The 27537-nt window shown below is 42.1% G+C and overlaps 1 protein-coding gene across 1 annotated transcript in view; it reads left to right on the top strand.

Annotated features, from left to right (window-relative positions):
* The window catches only part of egln2 (egl-9 family hypoxia-inducible factor 2), a 122860-nt gene that overhangs the window by 76973 nt on the left and 18350 nt on the right, over nt 1-27537 (top strand). Inside the window, exons 3-4 of the mRNA XM_039768052.1 lie at nt 2667-2786; nt 17477-17613. Coding sequence (XP_039623986.1) covers nt 2667-2786; nt 17477-17613 — 257 coding nt within the window. The remainder of the gene's footprint in view (nt 1-2666; nt 2787-17476; nt 17614-27537) is intronic.

Raw genomic sequence — 27537 nt, 5'->3', positions numbered from 1 at the left:
ACTCCTGCACAAGCTCTTCCCCGTTTCCTGCCTGCTTCAATCTCTACTTTTACCTCCATTCTTCCCTTGTTTCCCTCTTCTTCTCCTAATATTCAGCGCTTTCCTCTTAATATGCGGTCATGGCACAGCTGCGGCAATCGGCAGCTCCTGGCGGCAATTTGGGTCACCTGTGCACTAAGTGCAGGTCCATCGCACACGGGAACCGCTCTCGCCACACCCGTCCAGAGAGTTGCTCACATACTGAAGTGAGTTTAACTGCAGCTGGAAATCCTACTTTTTTGTGTGTTGCTGTGCAGCAGTCTATTAGCCAGCTACAGCGCTGTGAAGAAGTTGTCTGTTGTTACTGTTCTGCCTTCGTCCAGAAACGCCTCCGTAAGCTTTATGACTCCAGACTCAGAAAGTCTTGTGTTGTAACTCAGAACACAGCTCTCAACAAAGTGTGGTCAGATGTCTGAAATCGCAGCAAACCTGTTGCTTTCCACACGTTCTGCATGGGTGTCTTTGTTGTCAAAGCGCAAATACCGTATGGTAGTCCGATAGCGGTCACGGGACATTATATCTTTGATTGCCAGTACAGCAAATAGTTCTGAGCAGGTGTCAGCCATGGTGCCAACAGTTGTCATCACTGCTCTTGTGAAAAGAATGGAGATAAATGGCATCAACTCAGAGAGGGAGAGGCAAGTTCAGTGTACCAAATGAACATCACTGACAGAGTAAAACTGAATGATAAAAAAAAAAAAACAAGCGTTAACTTTTACAAGTAGCCAAAATTTACACCGGGTGTTACACTCTCAAATCAAATGTATGTTTTTATTATATTACTAGGCTGACCCGCCTTTTAAGGCGACTAAATTTTAAGTTGACCACTTCTTAAGGCAATTCAATATGTAGATCAATTTGATATTTTATACAAACTCATTCATTTGGTTATATTGCATTTGAGCGATATTACTTTAATACTCGTAGTTTCTGTTATTTTTGTGATGAAATGTAAACATTTTTTCCATTTTGAGGTCGCCCTTTTGAACCCCCCTGATATTTACTACGCGGTGAGGCATTTGTACTCCATCAACATTAATTATTTCCAGAGACGTAATTTTGTCTCTTTTTCCAGCGCATCGCGCACAAAAGCAAGGGAACGATGGGAGCACCAGAACTCTGCTCACATCATGTCGCTTCGTACCGCAAGCTGCAAGTAGTAAGTCGGTGATAAGCGGAATACCGCTACGCTTTCCACTCACGGGACGGAAGGATAATCCCGACCGCTTTTATATAGTAAGAAAGAAGAAGAAGATATTGCACAGTCTGGAGTAGAAAATCATCTTTTACCTGGAAAAACGAAACTACAAATCCCATCGTGCATTGCAAAATGGACGGGCGTGTGAAACTCCGCGCCTGCGTAGCACTCACGGGATGGAAGTACAATTCCCGACCGCTTTTATATAGAAGGATAGTAATAATAATAGCAGCTCACTACCCAAAACGAGGAGCTCCCGCACTCGAACCTACACCCTTTTGGTCATAAGGCAGCAGTTCTTACCTCTGGATCATCCAAGAAGACACAACTGCTTCATGTCGATTGACATTTGTGCTTGGGTTTTTAACACATTGACCACAACATGTAAATTGAATGCTTTTTTTTTCCCCCCCTTTGGTTATATTCTTGCATAAAAGCGCATGTGTTTGTTTGATATTTGGACTAAACTCTTCCCATATTACACACTTTATGTCATTATTACTATAACATGGAAAAAGTTTCTGCTTTAGGTATGTGTTCAGTATTTCTTACCTCACATTTCCTTTCATCCTGCATTTACCCAGATCGTTCTAGGCACGGAGCACACATGAAATGCATGTATTCGAAATAATGATATATTATTTACCCAATGCAACTCCAGGCACCTCACACCCAGATAAACACACTTGCGCTGAGAGAACTTCAGCTTTGTCAGAGGTGGGAATGGGATCTGTGCAGATCGACCCATTTACAAAACAAAAGACCCTGATGAAGAGGTGCAAAGGAATTTAAGGTGGCCCGGGATTACGACTATTCTCCGTAGGTTTCAGAGATTCTAGAGTTAATTCAAAGGTCAGCACCACTGTCTTATAATCAAGTCATGTCATTTTCTAACCCACATAATCCATACCAGGGTCACTGGAGGCTGGAGCCAATCTCAGGTAACATATTGGCGAAGACCTGCCAGTACACTGCAGGGTGAATTTACACACACACACACATACCCAGGACAATTTAGAGTCACCTGATTTACCGAACCTGCATGCCTTTGGACAGTTTACCCATGCAGACACAGGGAGAGCATGCAAACTCCACACAGGGAGGACCCAGGATCTGAACCCTGGTGTCCTTATTGCGAGCCACCATGCCACCCCATGTAATCATTCAGACAGGACATATTTTGTGACTTAGGTACCAGGATAATTGTGGATTCAAAGCCAGGTTCAATTCCAGGATAGAAATACCTTCTGTGTGGCAGTAGCCGTTCTCACCCAGAGGCACAACTGGGAGGCTTCATTTATTACTCACCATCCTAGCAGGGGTTTAACCATGTGTCCCAGTGAATTGTCTGTCTTTGCCCAGTACTTGAAATAATGTGTCCTGATCTGAAGCCACAAAGTTTAACCCCTTCGTTCTGTGTGCTCCATAGGCAATGGTGGCCTGTTATCCAGGAAATGGCACCGGGTACGTACGGCACGTGGACAACCCCAACGGAGATGGCCGATGCGTCACCTGCATTTACTACCTGAACAAGAACTGGGATGCGAAGGTACTGTCTGTGTTTTGAAATTCTCTATGAAATGTTTGAATTTACTTACAGGTGAAGATCAGAATTTTCACATTGTGTGTCTGTGTAGTTAAAAATGAGGATTCCTTAATGTGTCATTGAAGAGATCCCAGAGGAGGCTTTCGGAGCAAATTGACACCACTTTGGTGACCATAGGAAAGACTATTGACATTACCAGTTTAACTCTTTTAGGGCAAATGTTGACAGGAGGGGTTGAGGGCGCATGTCGAAAAAGTCGACTTTCAGGAGTAGAGGGCGACAACCAGCTGTTAATGGCAACAAAACTCACTGTTACGTTAAAGGCATTTCCTCTCTGCTCGGAGGAATGTTAGACTCATTGACTCGGCATCTAATCCTTGTGTGTGTGTGAGTTATGCAATGTAAACAAAGACAAGATGGCATCGACATCTCATGAGAGAGTGAAGCAAGTGCAGAAAACAAAATACTCGGCAGATGATGTTTTGTGCATTATCGCTGAGTCAGAGTCTGATTTTTCAGAATCTGATTTTGTTGAGAGTGATCAGGAGATCGAGCAAGAGAGTGAGGAACTGGCATCAGCTGATCGGACACCAGTCGATGCCGCCCCAGCTGATCGGCTGCCAGCTGAGCGCATTCACGCAACCGATGCACTTACGGCAAGGTTCGTGTGGGAGGAATACCCCGATATTGATCCGTGGGAGCCAAACTGGCTACCGGACTTCACAAGACAACATGGCTTGCTGTTGGACTCGACAGATTACCAGCCACTGGACTACTTCAGGCTGTTCTTTCCTAAGGCTGACATTCAGCTGCTGTCGGACGAGACAAACAGGTATGCAGAGCACCGCATTCTCGTTTTTCAAAGTGGAAACAAAGAACATAAGACGAGATGAAGGGCTTTGTGGCATTACAAATAAAGACGGGACTAGAATGGTGATATAACTTCAGGGAGCATTGGTCCAAACGTGCTTTTTGCCCTGGTGGCATTGGACAGGTTATGCCACGTGATAGGAACATGCTCCTGCAAAGTTTTATTCACTTCTGTGATAACCAGAAGCAAATCCCAAGGGGTGAGCCAGGCTATAACCCCATGTATAAACTTCAGTCCCGCTTGACATTGTGGAACCAACATATAAACAATTTGATCAGCCTGGCTGTGATTTGTCTGTGAATGAATCTATGATCAAATACAAGGGATGCCTTTTTTTCTGCCAATATATGCCAGACAAGCCCACAAAGTATGGCATACAGGATTTTGTACTGGCAGAAGCAAACACTGGTTTCTCTTTTATTCTATTATTGTAAAGTACTTTGGCCGCAGCATTACTATGTTGTTTTAAATGTGCTATATAAATAAATTGACTTTGACATTATAGTGCATATAACAAATTACAGCCATCAAGGCACAAAGCCATAGGACTCAGTTCAATGACCAAATTCCAGATCAGCTGTCCCACAAGACTAGCAGATCCACTAATATGCAGTCGTAATACGGTTGTCGTCAAAGGATTCCATCTACTCCAATAACCGGTATGTATTGTGCCTTGCAAAAGTATCCATAATGTTTGGGACAATTGGCATCACAGGTTTTTTCTGATTACTCAGGTGGGTTTCATCACTTCATAAGATACCTCGACTTGCTTCTACCCTTTGAATTCGGGAGTTGCCATTGTTCAACATGAGGACAAGAGCTGTGCCAGTGAAAGTCAAAGAAGCCATTATGAGACTGAAAAAGGAGAAGAAATCCATTAGAGATATCGGAAAAATCTTAGGACGACCAAAATCAACTGTCTGGAATATTATGAAGACTAAAGTGGCTAGGGATCTGCACTGGCAATCGGAAGGTTGCCGGTTCAAATCCCGTAATACGCCAAAAGGGTCTCTGCTCTGTTGGGCCCTTGTGCAAGGCCCTTAACCTGTAATTGCTCCGTCCTGGGTATGACGTTAATCTGCATCCATCCCTGCATGTAGGTCCTCCAACTTGCAGGGAAAAACTTGGGGGTTGGTGGCAGAATTGGCACTCCAGCCACCATAAAAAAAACCTCACATTGTTCTACTCCATCTAAACTAGTGTGGTGCTGAGGTATCATCCGTTGCATGGCTGCACTCGGGTCCTAATCTGGATCCTGGTTGGTTTGTCGTGTGGTGGGTGCGGCAATTCACTGTATCAGCGTGTGCTCCTAAACTCTAAAGAATCCACTGGTGGGCTCAGTAATCACAACAGTTCTGGTAGGCCAAGGAAGACCTCCACTGCTGATGACAGAAGAATCCTCACTATGGTAAAGAAAAAGCCTCAAATATCTGTCTGACAGTTCATACACAGTCTTCAGTGGGCAGATGTGGTCATGTCAGAGATGAATATCCACAGAAGACTTCATGAACAGAAATACAGAGGCCATACTGCAAGATGAACACCACAGGGAACAGGATGGCCAGATTACAGTATGTGAAAAAGGAATTCAAAGAGCCTGCAGAATTCTGGGAAAAGGTCTTGTGGACAGACGAGAGAAAGATGAACATGATCAGAGTGATGGCAAGAGCAGAGTGTGGTCATGAGAAGGAACTGTCCAAAGCAGACCACCACATCTATTAAACATGTTGCTGGGGGTGTAATGACTTGGGCATGTATGGCTGCCACAGGTCCTGGCACACTTTGATGGGACTGCTGACAGCTGTGGCACAATGAATTCTGAGGTGTGTAGAAACATCTGATCTGCTCAAGTTTCAGTCAGTGTCTCCAAACTCAGTGGACGGCACTTCATCCTATGACAAGATAATGAGCCAAACAGACTGCTGAGGCAACACAGGAGTTTATCAAAGCCAATAAATGGAAAATTCTTGAATGGCCAAACCAGTCACCTGATTTCAGTCCAATTGAGCAGGCCTTCCATATGCTGAAGAGAAAGCTTAAGTTAGACAAGCGCCCAAAAACAAGCAGGAGCTGAAGATGCAAACCAGTAGTTAGCCTCAAAAACAGGATGGCCAGGTTACAGTTTTTTTAAAAAGGGACTTAAAGGGTTCTACAGAAATTTGGGAAGAGGACATACTTAGAGTTCCCCTGAGAGAGCCAGTGAGAATCTTCTGGATGGTGCAGTACTTTTTAATGGAATATTTAACTTCTCCTGATTGGATTAAAGTCAACTTGCAGTTACAAAATCAAGATGTCCTCATAGGCAATTTCTTCTGTATGCAAGTCCAAAGTCTGCATTGTGCACTTTAATCACAATGTCTGAACTGTCAGTCAGCCATTATCCAACCCACTTTATCCTAACACAGGGTAACAGGGGGACTGCTGGAGCCAATCCCAGCCAGCATAGGGCACAAGGCAGGAACAAATCCATGGCAGGGTGCCAGCCCATCTCAGATGATGAGTAACTTTAATCTCTGGAGCAGAGGGGGAAATCAAGGAAAAATGTGTCTTTGTCCCAAACATTATGACAGGCACTGTACATAAAACACAACTAATGTCTGGTTAACTGTCGTTTAGCACATTTCACCTCTATCAGACACGTCTGGTAGCCATCAACACACTTCTAGCATTATTCTAGTTCAATATTTGACCCTTCTTCTTATAGTTAAATATAAATCTTAAATTGCTGTCATTTATTGATAAATGTATTAGTTACCTTACATCTCGCCCGAAGATGGGGCCTTAGCTGCCTTGAAAGCTTACATATTGGAACCTGCTCAGTTATCCAATAAAAGGTGTCATTCTGCTTTACTTCTCATTGATGAATTTGGTAGGCAAAAAACTCCTCTGTAATGCCTGACCAGATTAAGAAGATGTCATCCATGAATCTTACCCACAATGACAATAAATGCCATGTCTTCTGTCAATGTGGCATTTGATGGCCAAAGGTTTAAGTTTGGTGTACCGACGATTCACCAATTAAAACACAGCACTCGCTTGAGCCCACCCTATCAGTCTTGATGAGAGAAAGTTTTGAATTCAAGGAACATTTCTTGTTGTGTTTGGAGGAAGCCTATGGACAACATTTAATTAGAACCTTAGAACAATCTAGACGAGAACAGGCCATTCAGCCCAACAGAGCTTGCCAGTCCTATCCACTTAATTCTTCCAAAAAAACATCAAGTCGAGTTTTGAAAGTCCCTAAAGTCCTACTGTCTGCCACACTACTTGGTCGCTAATTTCAAGTGTCTACGGTTCTTTTTGTAAAGAAAAACTTCCTAATGTTTGTGCAAAATTTCCCCTTAACAAGTTTCCAACTGTGACCCCGTGTTCTTGATGAACTCATTTTAAAATAACAGTCTCGATCCACTGGACTAATTAACTTAATAATTTTCAACACTTCAATCAGGTCACCTCTTAATCTCATGTAAAGGCTCAGCTCTTTTAATCTTTCCTCTTAACTCATCTCCTGTAGCCCTGAATCAGCCTCGTCGCTCTTCTCTGGACCTTCTCTTGTGCTGTTATGTCCTTGTTGTAGCCTGGAGACCCAAACTGCACCCAGTACTCCAGATGAGGCCTCACCAGTGTGTTATAAAGCATCCGCATAACCGCCTTGGACTTGTACTCTACACATCAGGGCGCTATATAACCTCACATTCTGTTAGTTTTCTTATTAGTTGCTGAACACTATCTGGCAGTTGAAAGTGTCGAGTCCACTATGACTCCTAAATCCTTCTCATTAGGCAGACTTTCGAATTTCAGACCTCCCATTGTGTATTGGAACAAGTGTATTGAAGCCTAGTTGCTCTTTTCTGGACCTTTTCTTGTGCTGCTATGTCCTTTTTGTAGCCTGGAGACCAAAACTGCACCCAGTACTCCAGATGAGGCCTCACCAGTGTGTTATAAAGCTTCAGCAGAACCTCCTTGGACTTGTACTCCACACGTCAAGGCGATATATAACCTGACATTCTGTGAGCCTTCTTAATGGCTTCTAAACACTGTCTGGATGTCGATAGCTTAGAGTCCACCATGACTCCTAAATCCTACTCATAAGGTGTCCTCTCGATTTTCTGACCGCCCATTGTGTATTCAAACCTCACATTTTTACTTCCTATGTGTAATTCTTTACATTTACTGACATTAAGCTTCATCTGCCACAAATCTGCCCAAGCCTGTCTGCTATCCAAGTCTTTCTGTGATGATATAACGGATTCCAAATTATCTGATAATCTCCCTATCTTGGTATCTTCTGCAAACTTAACCAGCTTGTTACTCATATTCCTATCTAAATCATTTATGGATATTACAAATAACAGCAGGCCCAGCACTGACCCCTGCTGGTCACCACTCTTAACATCGGCCAGTTCTGATGAGGTTTCTCGCACCATCACCCTCTCCTTCCCGTATCTGAGCCAATTCTGCACCCATCTAAAAACATCACCCTGAACTCCCACTTCTTTTAACTTGATGCCCAACCTCTCATGTGGCACCTTATCAAATGCTTTCTGAAAGTCCAGATAAATAATATCATAAGCTCCACTTTGATCGTATCCTTTTGTTGCCTCCTCATAGGATTCCAGCATGAATACATAATATGAATATGATTATATTAACAAGGAACATTTATTTGTTTACACTTGCATTTCATGCTCTTTTACTTTATTTATTGTCATACTTTACAGTACTGTTATTTAGTTGTGTATTTATTTTGTATGCAATATTCCTCTATGCTGCAGTGTTCTCCACTACACTGTCCACCCCCCAAACCGGCCCCCTATGGTAGGTGCTTTTCTTGGTCCATACACTTAAACCTTCACAAGTAGAATACAACTTAAAGAACAATACAAAGCACACACACAGATGTCATACAGCTTCCACAAGTTAAAAATGACTTCCTCTCCTCATTTACACAAGGCCACCGCCGATACCATAACACTCAGCACGCAAGGTTTTGCTTTAAAGTCTCATCACATTCTCACATTGGTTAGCCGCTGTGTTTTCCATGCTCCTTTCATTTTTTATTATCAGTAACACTTTGTTTTGTTTTTGACTTCCACATTTCACAACCTCTGACTACATTTTCCATTCTGTTTTATTTGAGGACTGAATGAACTCATATGCAATACCAGCGGCTCCTTTGGCATCCACTTTAGCCTCTATGTTCAAAATTTATATTCCAAGTTTATCATCGTATTGGTGGACTTCACTTCTTTCAATCGCCTTTTGTCTGAAGACTAGACGTCTGTATGTCCCATTAGTGCTTTATGAATCATCTACATAACCACAAGTAGCTTCTTGTCTTTCATTCTAGGAAAATACCATTAAAAACAGGTCCAGACACCTTTCATATCTTTCTCACGGTCTGTCTGTCTAAATAAAGCAGGGTGAATAACAGGTATTTTTGGTTGGAATATTCCATTAAATTCCCTTAATTATCCTGAATCATTCTAACTTGTTCTAGTTGATATCAATTCCAGTAGGTTCCACTGTGTCAGCCAGTGGTCTGATTGATTAGTCCCTATTTTTCTCTGAATGTTCTTGTTTGCGTCAGTCCTGCGTCTGGTGTTTTTGCTGTCAGGGACAGTTCATCAGGTAAACAGGCTGTGTCCTCGCGTGTGGCCTCTCTGCATGTGGTGCTTTATTTCTTCATCAGTTCAGGTTTCTTAGCAAAGCTAAACAAGGTCGGTGTGCCTTGCCCTTGGACTGTCACGTCATTACAGCTCCGTTCCCCACACACACACACACACTCCACTATCACATGACAGATGTGTTGGAATGCAGAATCTGTGTGAAGGCAGCTGGACCAAAGAAGCTGACAGCTTGGTGTAACTTTTATTTTAGAAACTTTGTTACTTTCACTAAAGGATGAATTCCTATCTTTTTCTGTGCCCTCCAATGATGTTGGCCTCCTTGATAAATAAATGCAAAATGGACTGGAAACAATAAATGTCTTAATTGTGTTGTAGAAAATATATTTGGAGATATATTAAAGAAAGAAATCTTGTCTTTAACTAGGCCCTCTTTGAGTTAGAAACCAGGTGAAAAAATTCAACCTTGAGATTTTTACTTTCTCGTATACATTGTATAAAGAGAGTATAGGGAATTGTGACAAAATTCAACCTCAAGATTTGTACTTTCTCGTGTCCATAGTATAGAGAAAGTATAGGAATCATGAAAAAATCCAGCCTTGAGATTTTTAATTTCTTGTGTACATAGTATAGAGAAAGTATAGAAATCGTGGAAAAATTCAACCTCAAGATTTTTATTTTCTCATATACATAATATAGAGAAGGTATAGAAAGCGAGAAAAAATTCAACCTCGAGATTTTGACTTTTTCCTGCGGTGGGTTGGCACCCTGCCCAGGATTGGTTCCTGCCTTGTGCCCTGTGTTGGCTGGGATTGGCTCCAGCAGACCCCCGTGACCCTGTATTCGGATTCAGCGGGTTAGAAAATGGATGGATGGATGGATGGATTTTTACTTTTTTCTTGTACTGTACACAGTATAGAAAAAGCATAGGAATCGTGAAAAAAATCCAGCCTTGAGATTTTTAATTTCTCGTTTACATAGTATAGAGAAAGTATAGAAATCGTGGAAAAATTCAACCTCAAGATTTTTACTTTCTCGTGTACATAGTATAGAGAAAGTATAGAAATCGTGGAAAAATTCAACCTCAAGATTTTTACTTTCTCATATACATAATATAGAGAAGTTATAGAAAGCGAGAAAAAATTCAACCTCGAGATTTTGACTTTTTCCTGCGGTGGGTTGGCACCCTGCCCAGGATTGGTTCCTGCCTTGTGCCCTGTGTTGGCTGGGATTGGCTCCAGCAAACCCCCGTGACCCTGTATTCGGATTCAGCGGGTTAGAAAATGGATGGATGGATGGATGGATTTTTACTTTTTTTGTATACTGTACACAGTATAGAGAAAGTATAGAAATCGTGGAAAAATTCAACCTCAAGATTTTTACTTTCTCATATACATAATATAGAGAAAGTATAGGAATTGAGAAAAAATTCAATCTCGAGATTTTTACTCTCTCGTGTACATAGTATAGGAATTGTGAAAAAATTCAACCTCGAGGTTTTTACTTTCTCATGTACATAGTATAGAGAAAGTATAGGAATCATGAAAAAATTTGATGAATCTCAACGTTTGAGACCTTCCCGAGTCTGAACATACCATTTTTGAAATGATGTCTTGCCCTCGGTCAGTGAGATTTTATACACCTGCTTTATATCAAAAATAACGAATCCTATTAACTTGTGGGCCTCTTCTGGCGACCGGAAGTTGTACTTTAACTGAATACCTTTGTATATTTTCAAGTAAAAGGATTATAACTACAGATAGATGATTCAAATTTTGTATGGATATTTATAATGGTAAAAAGCCAACAGATATGAAATTTCAACTGGAAGTAGTATTTTATTTAAACAATTTTTTATATCATGGAAATATGAACGTGTACATGATATTAAAAACTATTCAATATAATGCATGTTCTTTCAATAACTATGAAAGCAAAGAAGGCAGTCATGGAGCCCCGATGAGAATGCAGAATGTTTCTTTATTAGCACAGAGTTATGCACAAATGAGCAATCAATTAAACATTTCATTTCCTTTTATACTTTCTCCTCATCTAATACATCCCATCACGTGACTTTATCAACTCCTCTGATCAACTAACAGGGCCAGTAATCTCTGACTTATGTCCATTATCCTGAACACCACATCATTGAGGGCTGTTTAACGGATTGTCGTATTGATCTTATCACCACTTTATAGTGGGGGTGTTTGGGTTTTCCCATCAGTTTGTTCCTGCTTTCTGGAGGGGTGTTTGTTACTCATTTATCTCATTCTATCTTGAAAAATGACACTCTAAGACGAGACCAACTTCTCAGTCGCTTTCAGCCTTCAATTTAACCCTTGAGTTACATTGAATCATTTTCCTTCTATTTAATAATTCATTTTATTATAGCTTCATATATACAGTGGCATGCAAAATACTGAATCTCCTTTCATAATTTTCTGCATGACAGCAGATTTGTCCGCATATTTATCCACTCAGTATTGTGAATGTGAACTCGTATGCCGTAACAATACATTTAATCCATTTTCTGTGATATTTAACTAAAGAAGACAAACTCCAAAGTAAGTGTTTGCCTAAGTTATTTAAACCTCTGTGCTTTGGAAGCTCCAGGTTTACAACAATGACAAACGAATCACAAATGACACAAAGGTGACAGTCATAATTAAACATAATGGGGAGCTTCTTGTGAGTCCTTTCTATCTGTCTGGTGTAAAGGACAGCTGGGATTCTTACCCGGCCGGGACACCTCCATAACAGAAGGAGTAGGGGAAGGAGCTTGCATGGGGCGATACCTCCCCCAGAATGACACAGGGCAGCCCCCCTGGCTTGCTACAATGTCACGGGTTTGGAGCGTAGAAGCTCAACCTTGCTGGAGCCAGTAGCTACCACCAAGGGGGTGCATCGAGAATGACTGAGCCCTCCTCTGCAGGTATGCCGTCACATCTGGAAGTGCGGCTGGAAGGAGATTATGCTCTATTAACTCTTTGAGGGCTGAATATTTTTTCCAAAAAGTACAGTTTTCTTAAAAGCCCACAAAGCAATGGTTTCACACATAAATCAACATAAAACATTTGTAGCTACATGCCATGGGTGCTGTTGGCGCATGTTCGGCATCTCTGGCGGCAGAGTCTGTGTGGGGGCTCCACGATAGTCAGCAGGAATGAACGATGGGCCGGCTGCTTGGCTTTCTTTGCGCAGCAGGTTGGTGGCGGTGCCGGTGACACGATATGGTTTGTACCACTTGTCATCATAAGTAGTGGTCCTCCCAAGCGAACGCTGCTGTAGGAGCATCAGCTACACAAAAGTGTTCAGCACCATGATCAGCTGGTGACCGATCAGACGATGCTGGTACCTTACTTTCATTTTCGAAAGTGATCCAGATCACTTGCATCAAACTCGGAGTCCCACAAGTCAGAGTCCTATTCAACGAAATTACATAAAACGCCCACAGAGTATTTTGTTTTGCACATTCACTTTGGTCTCTCAACAGATGTCGGTGCCATTGTAGAGGTTGTTTGCTCTTCACTACTCATGCATGCGTAGGGAATCGAGGTCAAATTAACAAAGCTATGTAACTTTCCTTCTAGCAAAGAGAGTCAAACTAAAGTGTTACGGACAGTTTTGTTGCATGTTTGCAGCTGATTGCCATCCTCTACTCCTGAATTTTGACAAAAGTCGGCATCAGCCCTGAAAGAGTTAAAGGGGCCAGCTCTCTCCATTCTCAGAGCCTGAGTCGGGAGGAGGAGTGGAGGCAGACAAGAGACAGAAGAGAGGGAAAGGAAGAAAGTCTTTGTATTTATTGTGCTTAGGGTACCGTGCTGCATAGGTGGGAAATGAGACAAAAGCATTTCCCACAGCTGAATAAACACGTGTTGTGTGCAGGACTTGGGCTCTGTGCCTGTTGTGTCCGGGGTTTGGGGAGTTGTATGCCCCCTGTTGTCCACACTGGATATAAAAATCCCCCTTTGTGAGAGCCATAGTCTTTGTTGGACAATCACTACAAAAACACAAAAGACAATGAAGCACTGGCTGATGTGAGAAACAAAGTCCTTAAAATGCACAAGGCAGGAAATGGCTACAAAAACATATCGGAGTATGAATGTCCCGTTGCTCACTGCTGGATCCATCACCAGAAAGGGGAAGGTTCATCACAGCACCCAGACTCTTAATAGCACAGGCCGTTCATGAAAAACCAAACATCAAAGCAAGACATCGACTTGTCAGAGAGGCGAGTAGAAATCCAACCACCCCTCTCAGAAGTCTGCAGTGCTCTTTGGCTGAAGCTGGAGTGAAGGTGCAGGAGTTCCACAATGTCAAGAGTTCTCCACAGGGTTCTATGGGACGGTAACAAGAAAGAAGTCATTCCTTATTAAGAAGATCATAATAAAAGCACGTATAGCAGGGGAAATATATATTTGATTCCCTACTGAATTTGTAAGTTTGTTCACTTATAAAAAAAACGAACAGTTTCTAATTTTTACGGTGCTTTCATTTTAATGGAGAGAGACAGAATATCAACCAAAAAACCATCTTAAGTTTGCCAGTGAACATCCGACCTGTACATGTGCCTTCTTGAGCAGGGGGGACCTTGGGGGCGCTGCAAGATTTCAATCCATTTCGGCATAGCGTGTTACCAATGGTGTTCTTGGATACTGTGGTGGTCCCAACGGCCCTCAGATCATTAACAAGCTCCTCCCATGTAGTTTTGGGCTGATCCCTCACCTTTCTCATGATCATCCTCACCCCAAGAGGCAAGATCTCGCATGGAGCGCCAGACCGAGGGCGATTGATGGTCATTTTATCCACCAACAGTTCTCACCTTCTCACCAAGCTTCTTGCTGGTGGTCTTGTAGCCCATTCCAGCCTTGTCCCTGATGTCCTTTGACAGCTTTTTGGTGTTGCCCATGATTGCAGAGAGGTTGGAGTAGAAGAAATTGGTTCTGTGGACAGGTGTGCTTTATACACAGAACGAGTTGAGATTAGGAGTATCTGGAATTGATTGATTGATTATAATCTGGAGAGCTGTACTCCCCCTAGTGTCCACACTGAATATACAAAGCCCCATTTGTGAGGGCCATAGTCTTTGTTGGACAATCACTACAGAAACAAAGAGAAAGGAGCATGGAGCACACAGCCAATCTGTGGTAGCCAGAATTCTGGCTGGGTTTTAGGGGATCAAATACTTATTTCACTCAATGACATCCAAACCAATTTATAACTTTTATGTAATGTGTTTTATTTTCTGGATTTTTAGTCGATATTCTATCTCTCTCTGTTAAAATGAAACTACCATACAAATTTGAGGCTTTCAAATTCAGCAGGGGATCAAATACTCATTTCCACCACTGTATGGCATTTGCCACAAAGCAGGAGAAAAGCCCAATTAAGATGTGGGAGAAGGTTTCATGGTCAGATGAGACCAAAACAGAACTTTTAGGCCAGACTTCAAAAAGGTATGTATGGCATAAAGCTAACACTGCCCAGGCCTGAGGAAACACCAGACCTGCAGTGAAATATGGCAGTGGCAGGGATCCTTTTAGTAGGCTGGGAGTGGGAATCATGTAAGAGTTGAAGGGAAAAATGATGAACACAAATATTGCAGGAGAACTTGTTTGACTCTGCTCATCACCTGTTAACATCAGTGGCTTTTTTTATTCTAGGGGGTTCTTTCTTGCCTGATAGCTGTTTAGGCCAAGGCGATAAAGGACTCTTTAATGGTGGATGTAGACACGTTGGTCCCTGATTCCTCCAACTCCTGCACCAATCACTTTGTTGTTGTCTTGTTGAAATTTTGACTGAAAGATCTGTAGAATAAACCAATTAAACTTGTTTTCATAGACAATGATGCTTTTATTTGCCAAGTGTGCCAATATCAAGTATATGGAAAGTATTGTAATCATCCAAAAATTCGATTTCGAAATTTTGATAAATCTCAACGTTTTAGACCTTCCTGACTTTCTCGTACACAAAGTATAGGGAAAGTATTGGAATCCTTAAAAAATTTGATTTCGAAATTTTGATGATTCTCGACATTTTAGATCCCCCTGAGTCCAAAAATACCATTTTTGGAATTATGTCTGTGTGTGTGTATGCAACACAATAATTTGATTACGCCTTCACTTTGGTCAACCAATTTCACATACGTGTACTAGGTACAAAGCATAGATTTCTATCAACTTTCAAGCTAGTTCTATTAACCAGAAGTGGTACTTTTTTATTCATGCAGCTGCAGGGTCCGATTTATTCGACTTTACTTTTATAATAACTGTTCAATATATTATTCATTTGATTTGATTTGTTGTTGATGGTTCTTTAATGTACATAATATAAAAATATAATTATTATCTTGCGATTTACTCCTCAAATAACCATCCCCATATCTGAATATACGAGAAAGTCGAGGGGAGACTACTCCTGTTTTTTTTTAATCAATACACTCAAACTCAAAAGAAATGTCTGATTATCTCAATTTATATTATTTTTTGCATATTAGTGATGTTCAGTTTTAACGTCGGACGACCTACATAGTCCAACAATAACACAAACAACAACGATGATGAAGATGTCAATATTAATAATCCTCAGACTGTAGCAAAGAATAGACAGACAGGGCGAAGTAAAATTAAATGATCAAAATGGCAACCGGACTATAGCTCTTCAGTTAATTACTAAAAGCTGATTTAACCCAAACTAGGATCGTCTCCCAAAGGGACATACTGTATATACTTGTGGATATCTCGCAGATAGGTCGAGACTTGATTTTACAGTATAATTTCTGGCATTTTATAATGTCGGTCGCATAAGTCGAACGCAGAAAACTCACGCTGTTGGTCTTAGAGATTACGATATGCTAACATCCACATGAGAGAGTAACGACGGAGCACACTGTGGGTGCAGCAATGCCCTGTATCAGCGTGTGCTCCTAATCTCTCTCTCTCTCTCTATTGTGCCTACTTGACTTCACAGTAATACCCAAACTATTCTAAAGTAATGTTTGCACTGATTTGTGTTTTTCATATCTCACACCCTCATACGCCTTTATCGTAAGAGCATCCCTTATTTACGATGGAGCGTTCCATCAGAAGAAAATATGAAGCTGGTTTTAAATTAGTGAAAGAAATTGGTAACTGTGCTGCTGCAACAAAAATGTGTCTGAGAAACTGATGTGAGATTAAAGGAGGCAAGAAGATGTTAAAAAAAAATAAATAAAAATAAGTGTCGCATTTTTGAATGGGCGTATAAGTCGGGGTCTGATTTTATGATCGATTTTTCGTGTTTCAAGACCCGACTTATACGTGAATATACAGTATATGGTATATTAAAACTTATTGTTCTCTGTTGCTCACCACTATTTGTGAGATTCGCTCTGGGCACGCTAATGCAGTTGTGTTTTTTTTGGATTGGTAGATTGCTTTACCTTTTATTCATGCAGCCGCAGTGTCCGATTTGTTCAACTTGACTTTTATAATAACTGTTGTGGAAGTTGACCCGGACACAGACAGGCGGACATGTTGTTTTCAAACCACCGCACGTTTATTTACAATATTTACAACAATAGTTATGGTCACACAGACCCAGTTAAATGGTCACACAGACCCAGTCACGTGCACAAACCCCAATTCACAGTCCTGGCCTCACAATGCCTTTCTTCGGGCCGCCTCCACACCTCCTCTGTGCTTCGTCCTTCCTCCTCCCGACTCCAGCCTCGAATGAATGGAGATGGCCCCTTTTATTCAGTACCCCGGATGAGCACCAGGTGTTCCCGGCATTCCTCCATTGGCCACGCCCCAGTGTGGCGGAAGTGCTGGGGTAACAGGTCCCCAAGGCATTGGGGCGCCTCCTGGCGGTGACCACGGGCCCCTACAGGGTGGAGCTTCCATGCCCTGTACCCGTGGCCCCCAGAGCAACCAGGAAGGCGACCCTCACGTGATCCAGGATGGGTGCAGACCCACATCCGGTCCCTCATGTCGTCCCGGCCGGGTCATGGCCCCTGGCATCCCTGACACTGTTCAATATATTGTTAATTTCATTTGATTTGTTGTTGATAGTTCTTTAATGTACATATTATAAAAATATAATTCTTGTCTTGCGTTTTCCTCCTCAAATATCCATCCCCATATCTGAGTATACAAGAAAGTCGAGGGGAGACCACTCCAAATGTTTTATCTCATTGGCAGTTTCTCTCATAACAGGTGCACGGCGGAATGTTGCAGATCTATCCTGAAGGGCGCACCGTCGTGGCCAACATTGATCCCATTTTTGATCGCCTTCTGATATTCTGGTCGGACCGCCGAAATCCGCATGAGGTGAAGCCGTCATATGCAACTCGGTAAGTATTATCTCGTGTGGGGGTCACCCCGAGTGATAGTCAGAGTTTCGTTGTCCATTCTCAAAGACCGAATCCCTGTGAGACTCTAAAGGGGGACTACTAAAATTGTAGCAAATGAAAGATAAGTACTATGGCAATAAAGTGCCTTGGATGGAGGTTGTGAGGTATATTTTGAAAGGCACTATAAAAAGACAGCGTGTTGTTGTTTAATCTTCTCACTGAACTTCACATGTCGCCCTCAATGGACTTTGGAACATGTCTGCACTTATATTTCAGAATTGTAAAATACATTTTAATTTAGGGAGTACTCCACTCAAAAACACAAAATGTTTTTATTTTTCACCCCATGCAGTTTGTAGCGATGGCCAAGAAAAATTTTGAATCTCGTGCTCCCGTGTTTTAATTTAAGATGGAGATAACAACGTTGGGACGGCACGGTGGCGCAGTGGTAGGTAGCGCTGCTGCCTCGCATTAAGGAGACCTGGGTTCACTTCCCAGGTCCTCCATGCGTGGAGTTTGCGTGTTTTCCCCTTGTCTGCGTGGGTTTCCTCCCACAGCACAACACATGGAGGTTAGGTGGCAATGCTAAAATTGTCCCTAGTGTGTGCTTGGTGTGTGTGTGTTTGTGGTGGGCTGGCACCCTGCCCAGGATTTGCTCCTACCTTGTGTCCTGTTCTGGCTGGGATTGGCTCCAGCAGACCCCTGTGACCCTGTGTTAGGATATAGCGGGTTAGAAAATGACTGACTGATGATAACAAAGTTGCTTATAGAATGGCCGTCTATGGTGACCAATGTTGGGCAACAATAAGCAATACCAAAAACATCCATTAAAAAAATCACGTGTGACCTGTCTCACATAAGCCACCGGTCAAGTCATCCAATCGTATGTACTAAAATATTAGAAAAGGAGCTATATAAAAACAGTCATTTGAAACATAATAAATGATTTCTAGAAGTAGAAGTAGATAATAAACGAGAATAGCTACACCATATATTTGAAATATTAAAACATATGCGACAACTTAAATGTATGTCACTCTTCATCCTCTAATTGAGGTCCATGGAGGGTTAAGATCTCTAGTAAAGGATCACACATCAAAAGTAACATCATATTCGTAATCACGGACCTTGGAAATGTCCAAAATGATACCCCATAAGCTTATGTTTGAAATCTTGTGAACAAAACTAAGCCACAATATTTGAATTGAACAAATGAAGGTCTGTATTAATGCTGATCCAGAACTTTAACAATGAAGACCTGAATATCCAATTAACACAGTAAGCCTGCGCTCTGTATAGCTTGAAAATCTCTTCCAACCCAGCCACCGACTCTTGCCATACCATAATTAAGTCCCAGACTGCCTAGTTGATACCAAACAAGACTTGGGTCATTCATGTCTGGTGACTTTTTGGTGACCCTTAATTATCAAGCATATCATCTGCTTTTTCACTTGCAGAGATTATGAATTGTCTTCTTAGTAAGAGCCTAGACAGTTTGGGGTAGTGGTGAAGACTTTGGACTTCAAACTCCTGAGGTGAGTTCCAATACCACCACTGACATGATTAATCACTTGACCTGCCTGTGCTCCATTTCTAAAACCAAAAGAAATGGAACCAATTGTATTGAAAACGTTCATCTTGGATAAACGCATCAGCCAAATAACTAAATGGAAATGTAAAATGTAAATCTTTAAGCTCCAAGATACTCCTTTAACAGAAACAGAACGTACAGTGCATCTGGAAAGGATTCACAGCTCATCACTTTTTCCACATTTTGTTGTGTTACAGCCTTATTCCAAAATGGATTAAATTCATTTTTTTCCTCAGAATTCTACACACAACACCCCATAATGACAATGTGAAAAAAGTTTACTTGAGATTTTTGCAAATTTATTAAAAATAAAAAAACTGAGAAGTCACATGTCCATAAGTATTCACAGCCTTTGCCATGAAGCTCCAAATTGAGCTCAGGTGCATCCTGTTTCCCCTGATCATCCTTGAGATGTTTCTGCAGCTTAATTGGAGTCCACCTGTGGTAAATTCCGTTGATTGGACATGATTTGGAAAGGCACACACCTGTCTATAGAAGTTCCCATAGTTGACAGTTCATGTTGGAGCACAAACCAAGCATGAAGTCAAAGGAATTGTCTGTAGACCTCCGAGACAGAATTGTCACGAGGCACAAATCAGGGGATGAAGACCTGCTCCAGAGCGCTCTTGACCTCAGACTGGGGTGACGGTTCATCTTTCAGCAGGACAACGACCCTAAGCACACAGCCAAGATATCAAAGGAGTGGCTTCAGGACAACTCTGTGAATGTCCTTGAGTGGCCCAGCCAGAGCCCAGACTTGAATCCGATTGAACATCTCTGGAGAGATCTTAAAATGGCTGTGCACCGACGCTTCCCATCCAACCTGATGGAGCTTGAGAGGTGCTGCAAAGAGGAATGGGCGAAACTGGCCAAGGATAGGTGTGCCAAGCTTGTGGCATCATATTCAAAAAGACTTGAGGCTGGAATTGCTGCCAAAGGTGCATCAACAAAGTATTGAGCAAAGGCTGTGAATACTTATGTACATGGGATTTCTCAGTTTTTTTTATTTTTAATAAATTTGCAAAAACTTCAAGTAAACTTTTTTCACGTTGTCATTATGGGGTGTTGTGTGTAGAATTCTGAGGAAAAAAATGAATTTAATCCATTTTGGAACAAGGCTGTAACATAACAAAATGTGGAAAAAGTGATGAGCTGTGAATACTTTCACTTAACACTAATGACTGCCTGCAGAAATATTTTTATGATATACTTAATAAGTACCTATAAAGGTACAACTTTGGTTCAAACCTAAAAAAGATAACTTGCATGAAAGTATTTAACATAAATGAAACCCCGTTCATTACTTATTGTTAAACAACAAAATATGTTTTCCTAGTGATAAGATTTAAAGTTAACAGAACAGAATGCAAACTCTGAATAGAGATATATCCACATAAATAAAATATCAATACAGCATCTATTCAAATTTGTCATTTTTTGCCTTCTAGGGGTGGCTCTTGGAGGGCTAGTGCCATCGGTAAAGAATCAAATATTAAAAATATGATCATACTATCTGCGTGTGGTCTTTGGGACAAAAAACAACTTGTTGACTCCCTAGAAGTTTTACTATATTGGTGAAGTTGTAGAGGCGTCAGTAAGCCTGGACAGTCATATCTTGTCTGAGACGGACGTGTAGTTGAGCGGGACAGACTGGAACCTGTGTCAGGGAAACGTATGGTAGCTTGTTGGGTGAACATAAAACATTCATGGACCACAAAGCTGAGTTCGTCTGCTTGGGGTGAATGATAAGTCAGGAGCATGCAAGAGCCGAAAAATTAAAAGTGCATGCATGTGCCATCTGACCAAGTGCAAGTCACACTTGAATGAGCTTGTGCACCCTCAGTAGAATTGACACCAATTCCTGTGGCTGTGGTTGAGCATCTGACTATAGATAGATAGATAGATAGATAGATAGATAGATAGATAGAAAAGGCATATAGATGGATTGAAAGGGAGCTATAAGAAAGAAAGAAGGAAAGAATGTACGTTTGTTGGTTCTTTCTAATGAACTAACAAACAAACTGACTGACTTACTTACTTAATTTGTCCCCAGAGGACAATCTGGGTTTTTACAGTAGCTCTTTAAATACATAAATAGGTGAATAAATAAATAAACATATACATATGGTGTTATATACAGGGTGGTCTTCACCATCCCGGTGGTTCAGTAGCTAACACTAACTCTCTTTGTGATTTGTGAGCAGGTCACCTCATATGCCAAAGCTTATCCTGAAGACGCTAGCTTTGTAGAAACAGAATCTTAACAGATTTGGTGTTTTAGTACAAAGTATCTGTGTTACAAAATAAAACAGACACCAGACCATTGGGGAGTCCCAAATCAGACAGCTGCTGAGTACTAAACCCAAATAAAGAGTTAGAAAAACAGTGGAGACCCCTCTGAAACCTGGGCAAAGCCATGTGGCTGGGGGACATGAGATTAAAGAGGAAACAGACAGTGTAAAACATAATGAATAGAACTGAAGTTAAAGATTAAGATAAAGGGCCATTTTACAGTTGAGCTCTTAAGTGTCTGACGTGTACCACGTCGTAGCTGGACAGGAAATTACTTTGTGGTGAAGAGGCCTCACAGAAACTGTTACGTCTCAGCAAAGCCTGTTGGTGCTAATTCTTAGAAAACAATGCGTGTTCTTATGAACGTACACATAGAAACACACTTGGAAATGACAAATCATGAGCACACATACAGATCTGCACGCAAAAGCAGTTTTAGTGGTGAAGGAGAACAGAGGGGGTGGTAAAGAGAAAGGGAAGTGAAAAAACCAGATGGGGACAAACACGAGGAAGAACAGAGCATGGCGCTTAAGATACTGGCACACAGTGACCCAGGTGTAAATCTGAGAGCTGTGCAGGAACTATAGAGGACTCTGATGGTTAGACTGATAGATCAGAAATCAAATCATTATGGTGTTATCTTGTTGTGCCTGTCAGATCTATCTATCTATTATATAGTGCCTTTCATATCTATCTATCTATCTATCTATCTATCTATCTATCTATCTATCTATCTATCTATCTATCTATTATATAGTGCCTTTCATATCTATCTATTATATAGTGCCTTTCATATCTATCTATCTATCTATCTATCTATCTATCTATCTATCTATCTATCTATTATATAGTGCCTTTCATATCTATCTATCTATCTATCTATCTATCTATCTATCTATTATAATAGTGCCTTTCACATCTATCTATCTATCTATCTATCTATCTATCTATCTATCTATCTATCTATCTATCTATCTATCTATTATATAGTGCCTTTCATATCTATCTATTATATAGTGCCTTTCATCTATCTATCTATCTATCTATCTATCTATTATATAGTGCCTTTCATATCTATCTATTATAATAGTGCCTTTCATATCTATCTTTCTATTATATAGTGCCTTTCACATCTATCTATCTATCTATCTATCTATCTATCTATCTATCTATCTATCTATCTATCTATCTATCTATATCTATCTATCTATCTATCTATTATATAGTGCCTTTCACATATCTATCTATCTATCTATCTATCTATCTATCTATCTATCTATCTATCTATCTATGTTATTTAGTTCCTTTCACATCTTTCTTTCTAATCTATTATATGGTGTCATTCATATTTAGCTGTGTAATCTTAATAAGCTTATGAACATGAATCCTATATAGTTCTAGATGTTATATTCTACAGCACCCCAGATGTGTGGAGTCAGTGGAGGATTCACTTAACTTGTATGACACACAGTTGAGGCCTCACCTCCACTGCATTATGCAGTTTTTGGTCTCCATGATGGAAATGAGACATAGCAGCACTAGAGAAAGTCCAGAGTTGAGCGACTAGGCTGATTCTGGGATTGCGAGTTATTAATGAAGGGTTTACTTGATTGAAGTGTTTCCAATTAGGAGGGGGTTAGTTAGTTAGTTAGTCCATTGTTCTGGTGTCAGTAAGAACACAGGGACTCTGATGGAAACATAAGGGTAGATTTTGAACAAACAACAGGACGTTTTTCTGCACACAACAGACTATAGGCACACCAAATAAATGACCCAAGTAGTGGAGGGCTTTGGGGACCTTGAAAACTTGACTTGATGTTATTTTGGAGAAATTAATGAATAGAATTGGTTAGCTTTGTTAGGCTGAATGGTCTGCTTGTGACAAAACTGCTGTAATGATCTCCATTTGACACAGTTAAGGAAATGACTTTACACTGCTGCCAATCCTACCTGTCATGGTGTCTTCCCACTACTGCAGGATCTTTTGCCATCTTTGCACTAAGAGGTAATCAATCTCTACTTCCCTTAAGCTGACACTTGGCTACAGCGCCTGCCATCACACAAGGCCACTGAATTAGGCCACCCAGTGTCACAGTCTTATCAGCAGCACTGGCTGGGAGGTGTCACATCCATCCAGGCCGTGTGCCGTGACTGGGCCACATGTCCGCAGCAGATCATTCGAGGCCTCTCCTGCCAGCTTAGTCCTCACCTCTGACCTACTTAGGCCTGCCAATCACTTGTGTCTTAACAGCCGTTTTCCATAAACATGCTGAGTGTGTGTTATGTAAGCCCCAGGGGAGCCCCAAGGGAGCTGAGACTTTGATTCTGCCTGTAGATACATTATGAGAAATGTGAAGTAGACGGAGCGACGGTGAAATCTAAAGTTGGAGGCTGGAAGAAGGAAGTGCGTCTTTCCTGAAACTGCTCGGCCAGGGTATGAATTCATATAGCCACTCAGATGAATGGGAATATCCACTGAGGTCTGTTCATACATCCAGCACACCACACACACCAACTTATTTTAGCTTATACTGAGAACCTGACTTTCTGTAGTTATAAAAGATCCCTGGGCATCCTTTCGTAAAGAGCAGGGTGTAACCCCATGTCCAGGCTAAATTGACCCCCATGGCCTAGTCGTTCTGGCCCCCTAATCATCCCCCGTCTCTAACTACCTATCTCTCTCACACCTCTTCAACATCTAATAGTTCATGTGTGGCAAGCGTACCACCTCAAAAATGGCTGCCGTCACACCATCCAGGTGGGTGCTACACATTGGTGGTGGTTGAAGTGACTCCCCACTCACTATGCAAAGTGCTTTGAGTAGTGAGAAAAGCGCTATAAAAATATAAAGAATTATTACATTCAACACCCTACTTTAGGCATTCCAGGCCTGGGGACTCATTTATAAAAGTTTGCTTGGATGCGAGTATAAAAGTATGTGAAAAAGGAAAATGTGCACATTTCTATGCAATTGACTCTTTTCAAATCACAATCATCTTTTAAATGTGTGCATGTGAACACAACTCAAAGCCCACCTGGATTTATATGTAGACTGGTTGGGCAAACTCCCATGCACCCTCCAGGACCCTGCTAAAGGTGTAGAGCTGGTCCACTGTTCTGCAACCAGTCTACATGTTTGAAAAAGGCGTTCAATCGTGTCCCTCGGGGAATCCTGTCGGGGGCGCTCCGGGAGTATGAGGTACCAGATCCCCTTATAAGAGCTGTTAAGGTGCCTGTATAACTGGTGTCAGAGCTTGGTCCGCATTGCCGGCAGTAAGTCAAACCCATTTCCAGTGAGAGTTGGACTCCGCCAGGACTGCCTTTTGTCACCGATTCTGTTCATAACTTTTATGGATAGAATTTCTAGGCACAGCCAGGGTGTTGAAGGGGTCCGGTTTGGTGGACTCATAATTGGGTCACTGCTTTTTGCAGATGATGAGGTCCTGTTTGCTTCATCAGGCCGTGATCTTCAGCTCTCTCTGGATCGGTTCGTAGCTTAGTGTGAAGCGACTGGGATGGGAATCAGCACCTCCAAATCCGAGACCATGGTCCTCAGCCAGAAAAGGGGGGAGTGCCCTCTCAGGGTTGGTGGTGAGATCCTGCCCCAAGTGGAGGAGTTCAAGTATCTCATGGTCTTGTTCACAAGTGAGGGAAGAATGGAGCGTGAGATCAACAGGCGGATCGGTGCGACGTCCACAGTGATGCGGGCTCTGCATCGGTCTGTCGTGGTTAAAAAGGAGCTGAGCCGTAAGGCAAAGCTCTCAGTTTACCAGTTGATCTACATTCCTACCCTTACCTATGGTCATGAGCTATGGGTAGTGACCGAAAGAAAGAGATTTCGAATATAAGGGAATGAAATGAGTTTCCTCTGCAGGGTGTCTGGGCTTTCCCTTAAAGATAGGGTGAGAAGCTCAGTCATCCGGGAGAGGCTCAGAGTAGAGCCGCTGCTCCTCCGCATCGAGAGGAGTCAGACGAGGTGGCTCGGGCATCTGATCAGAATGCCTCCTGGACGCCTCCCTGGTGATGTGTTCCAGGCACATCTAACTGGGATAAAGACCCAGGAGAGACTATGTCTCTCGGCTGGCCTGGGAGTGCCTTGGGATTCCCCCGGAAGAGCTAGAAGAAGTGGCCAGGGAGAGGGAAGTCTGGGCATCTCTGCCAAAGCTTCTGCCCCCACGACCCGATCTCGGATAAGCAGAAGAGGATGGATGGATGGATGGACGGACAACCATATATGGACTATGCTAATTAACTTCATGCATATGCAGTCACAAGGCTGCAGAATGTTATTGGCTGGTGGAGAAGCTTTCCACCACACAAACCAGACATGGCCTCCTGAATTTGTGGAGTGCTATGGGGCATACCTCCTCAAACTGTGCACACAAGAGCATATGCCAGGATATACTACACTATTATGGTCAAAAGCTTGTGGACAGCCCTCCAAATGTTAACAGGCATGCAACATCAGCACAAAGCCATGCAGTCTCCATTGAGAGCAGAATGGGTCACACTAAACAGATATGATGGACGGCTGGCAGCTTAACCTGGCTGGGATGCCCTGAGAATGAAGGGATGAGAGAAGACAGTTACTTTTGGACACTGCCTCCCCCAAGATGCTAGATGGCATCTTCCCTGGAGTATAGTGGTGCCCCGGATTCTCACAGGGCATCCAGGGACTTGGAGTTCTCTACCTCAGGCCTGTTGGGTGCTACCAGGGGATGCTATGGAATGACCAGGGAAGTCATGCTTCCCATATAGCCTGGAAGTACGGTCGAGTCATGAGGATGGAAATCCAGAAGGTCTTCCGGGCTGATGATAAAAAACTTGAGTTCTCTGTCTGACCCGTGCTGACCTGTGAATTAGGAACTTGAAAGTGATAAGGCAAAATGAAAATTGTTTTGATCCTGATTGTTTAGACAATCCGGCTATTTCTGATTCAGCTTCAGTCAGAATCTTCAGAACCCAACTCTAGTCAATGTATGGCCAAAATCGGCAGGACCACTTGAGCCACAGGGTAAGTGGGTAACAGTTGGGAGGGGGGTCTAAGAAGTCAAAATATAATCCCTAGAAACCCAATTTAGACAAATTCGTAAAAAGGTTTTCCACATATTGAGATTTCAGCCTTACTCTGGACCTGAGGGAATCGGGAATTGTTAAAAAGAGTGTTGTAAGAGATGGCTGGCAGTTCAGCCCGGCTGGGACACTCTGAGAATGGAAGGATGGGAGAAGACAGCTACTTATGGACACTGCCTCCCCCATGACGCTAGATGGCAGCAACCCTGGAGTATAGCAGTGCCCCGGATTCACACAGGGCATCCTGGGACTTGGAGTTCGCTATCTCAGACCTGTTGGGTGCCGTGGATGCCACCAGGGGTTGCTGTGGAAGAACCGGGGTAGTCATGCTTCCCTTATAGCCCAGAAGTACTAGGAAGTCAGAAGTCACAAGGACAGAAGCCCCAAAGTTCTTCGAGGATGATTAAAGAACTTGAATTCTCCATCTGACCCATGCTGGCAAGTCACGTGCAAGGAAGAACAGAAGCACTTCCGGGTTGAGGACTATATAAAAGACTACTGTGAACCCAGCAAGCAAGCCAGAGTCAAATGTAAGTGGCTATTACTGTGAAGTAGAAGAATTGAGGAGCAACAACAGGTCAGCCATGAAGTGGTAGATCATGCACACTCAGAAAGAGAGACCATCCAATGCTGAAATGTGTAACAATGGCCTGCCCTCTGTGGCATCACTCAGAACAAAGTTCTAAACTTACTGTAGAAGCAAATGTGTGTCAGGAGCTTCACGAGACTGGTTTCCATGGCCAAGCAGTTGCACACAAGCCTAAGATCACTATGTGCAATGCCAAGAGTCAGCTGGAGAAGTGTAAAGTATGCCACCATTATACTCTAGAGAAATTTGATACCAAGATTGGTGGATTAGCAGATAATTTGGAATCTTTTATATCATTACAGAAGGACAGCATACAGGCTTGGGCAGATTTGTGGCAAATGAAATTGAATGTCAATAAATGTAAAGAATTACACATAGG

This window comes from Polypterus senegalus, chromosome 11 (assembly GCF_016835505.1).
Source record: "Polypterus senegalus isolate Bchr_013 chromosome 11, ASM1683550v1, whole genome shotgun sequence".
Lineage (NCBI taxonomy): Eukaryota > Metazoa > Chordata > Cladistia > Polypteriformes > Polypteridae > Polypterus > Polypterus senegalus.
This window is presented reverse-complemented; position numbering and strand designations above follow the sequence as displayed.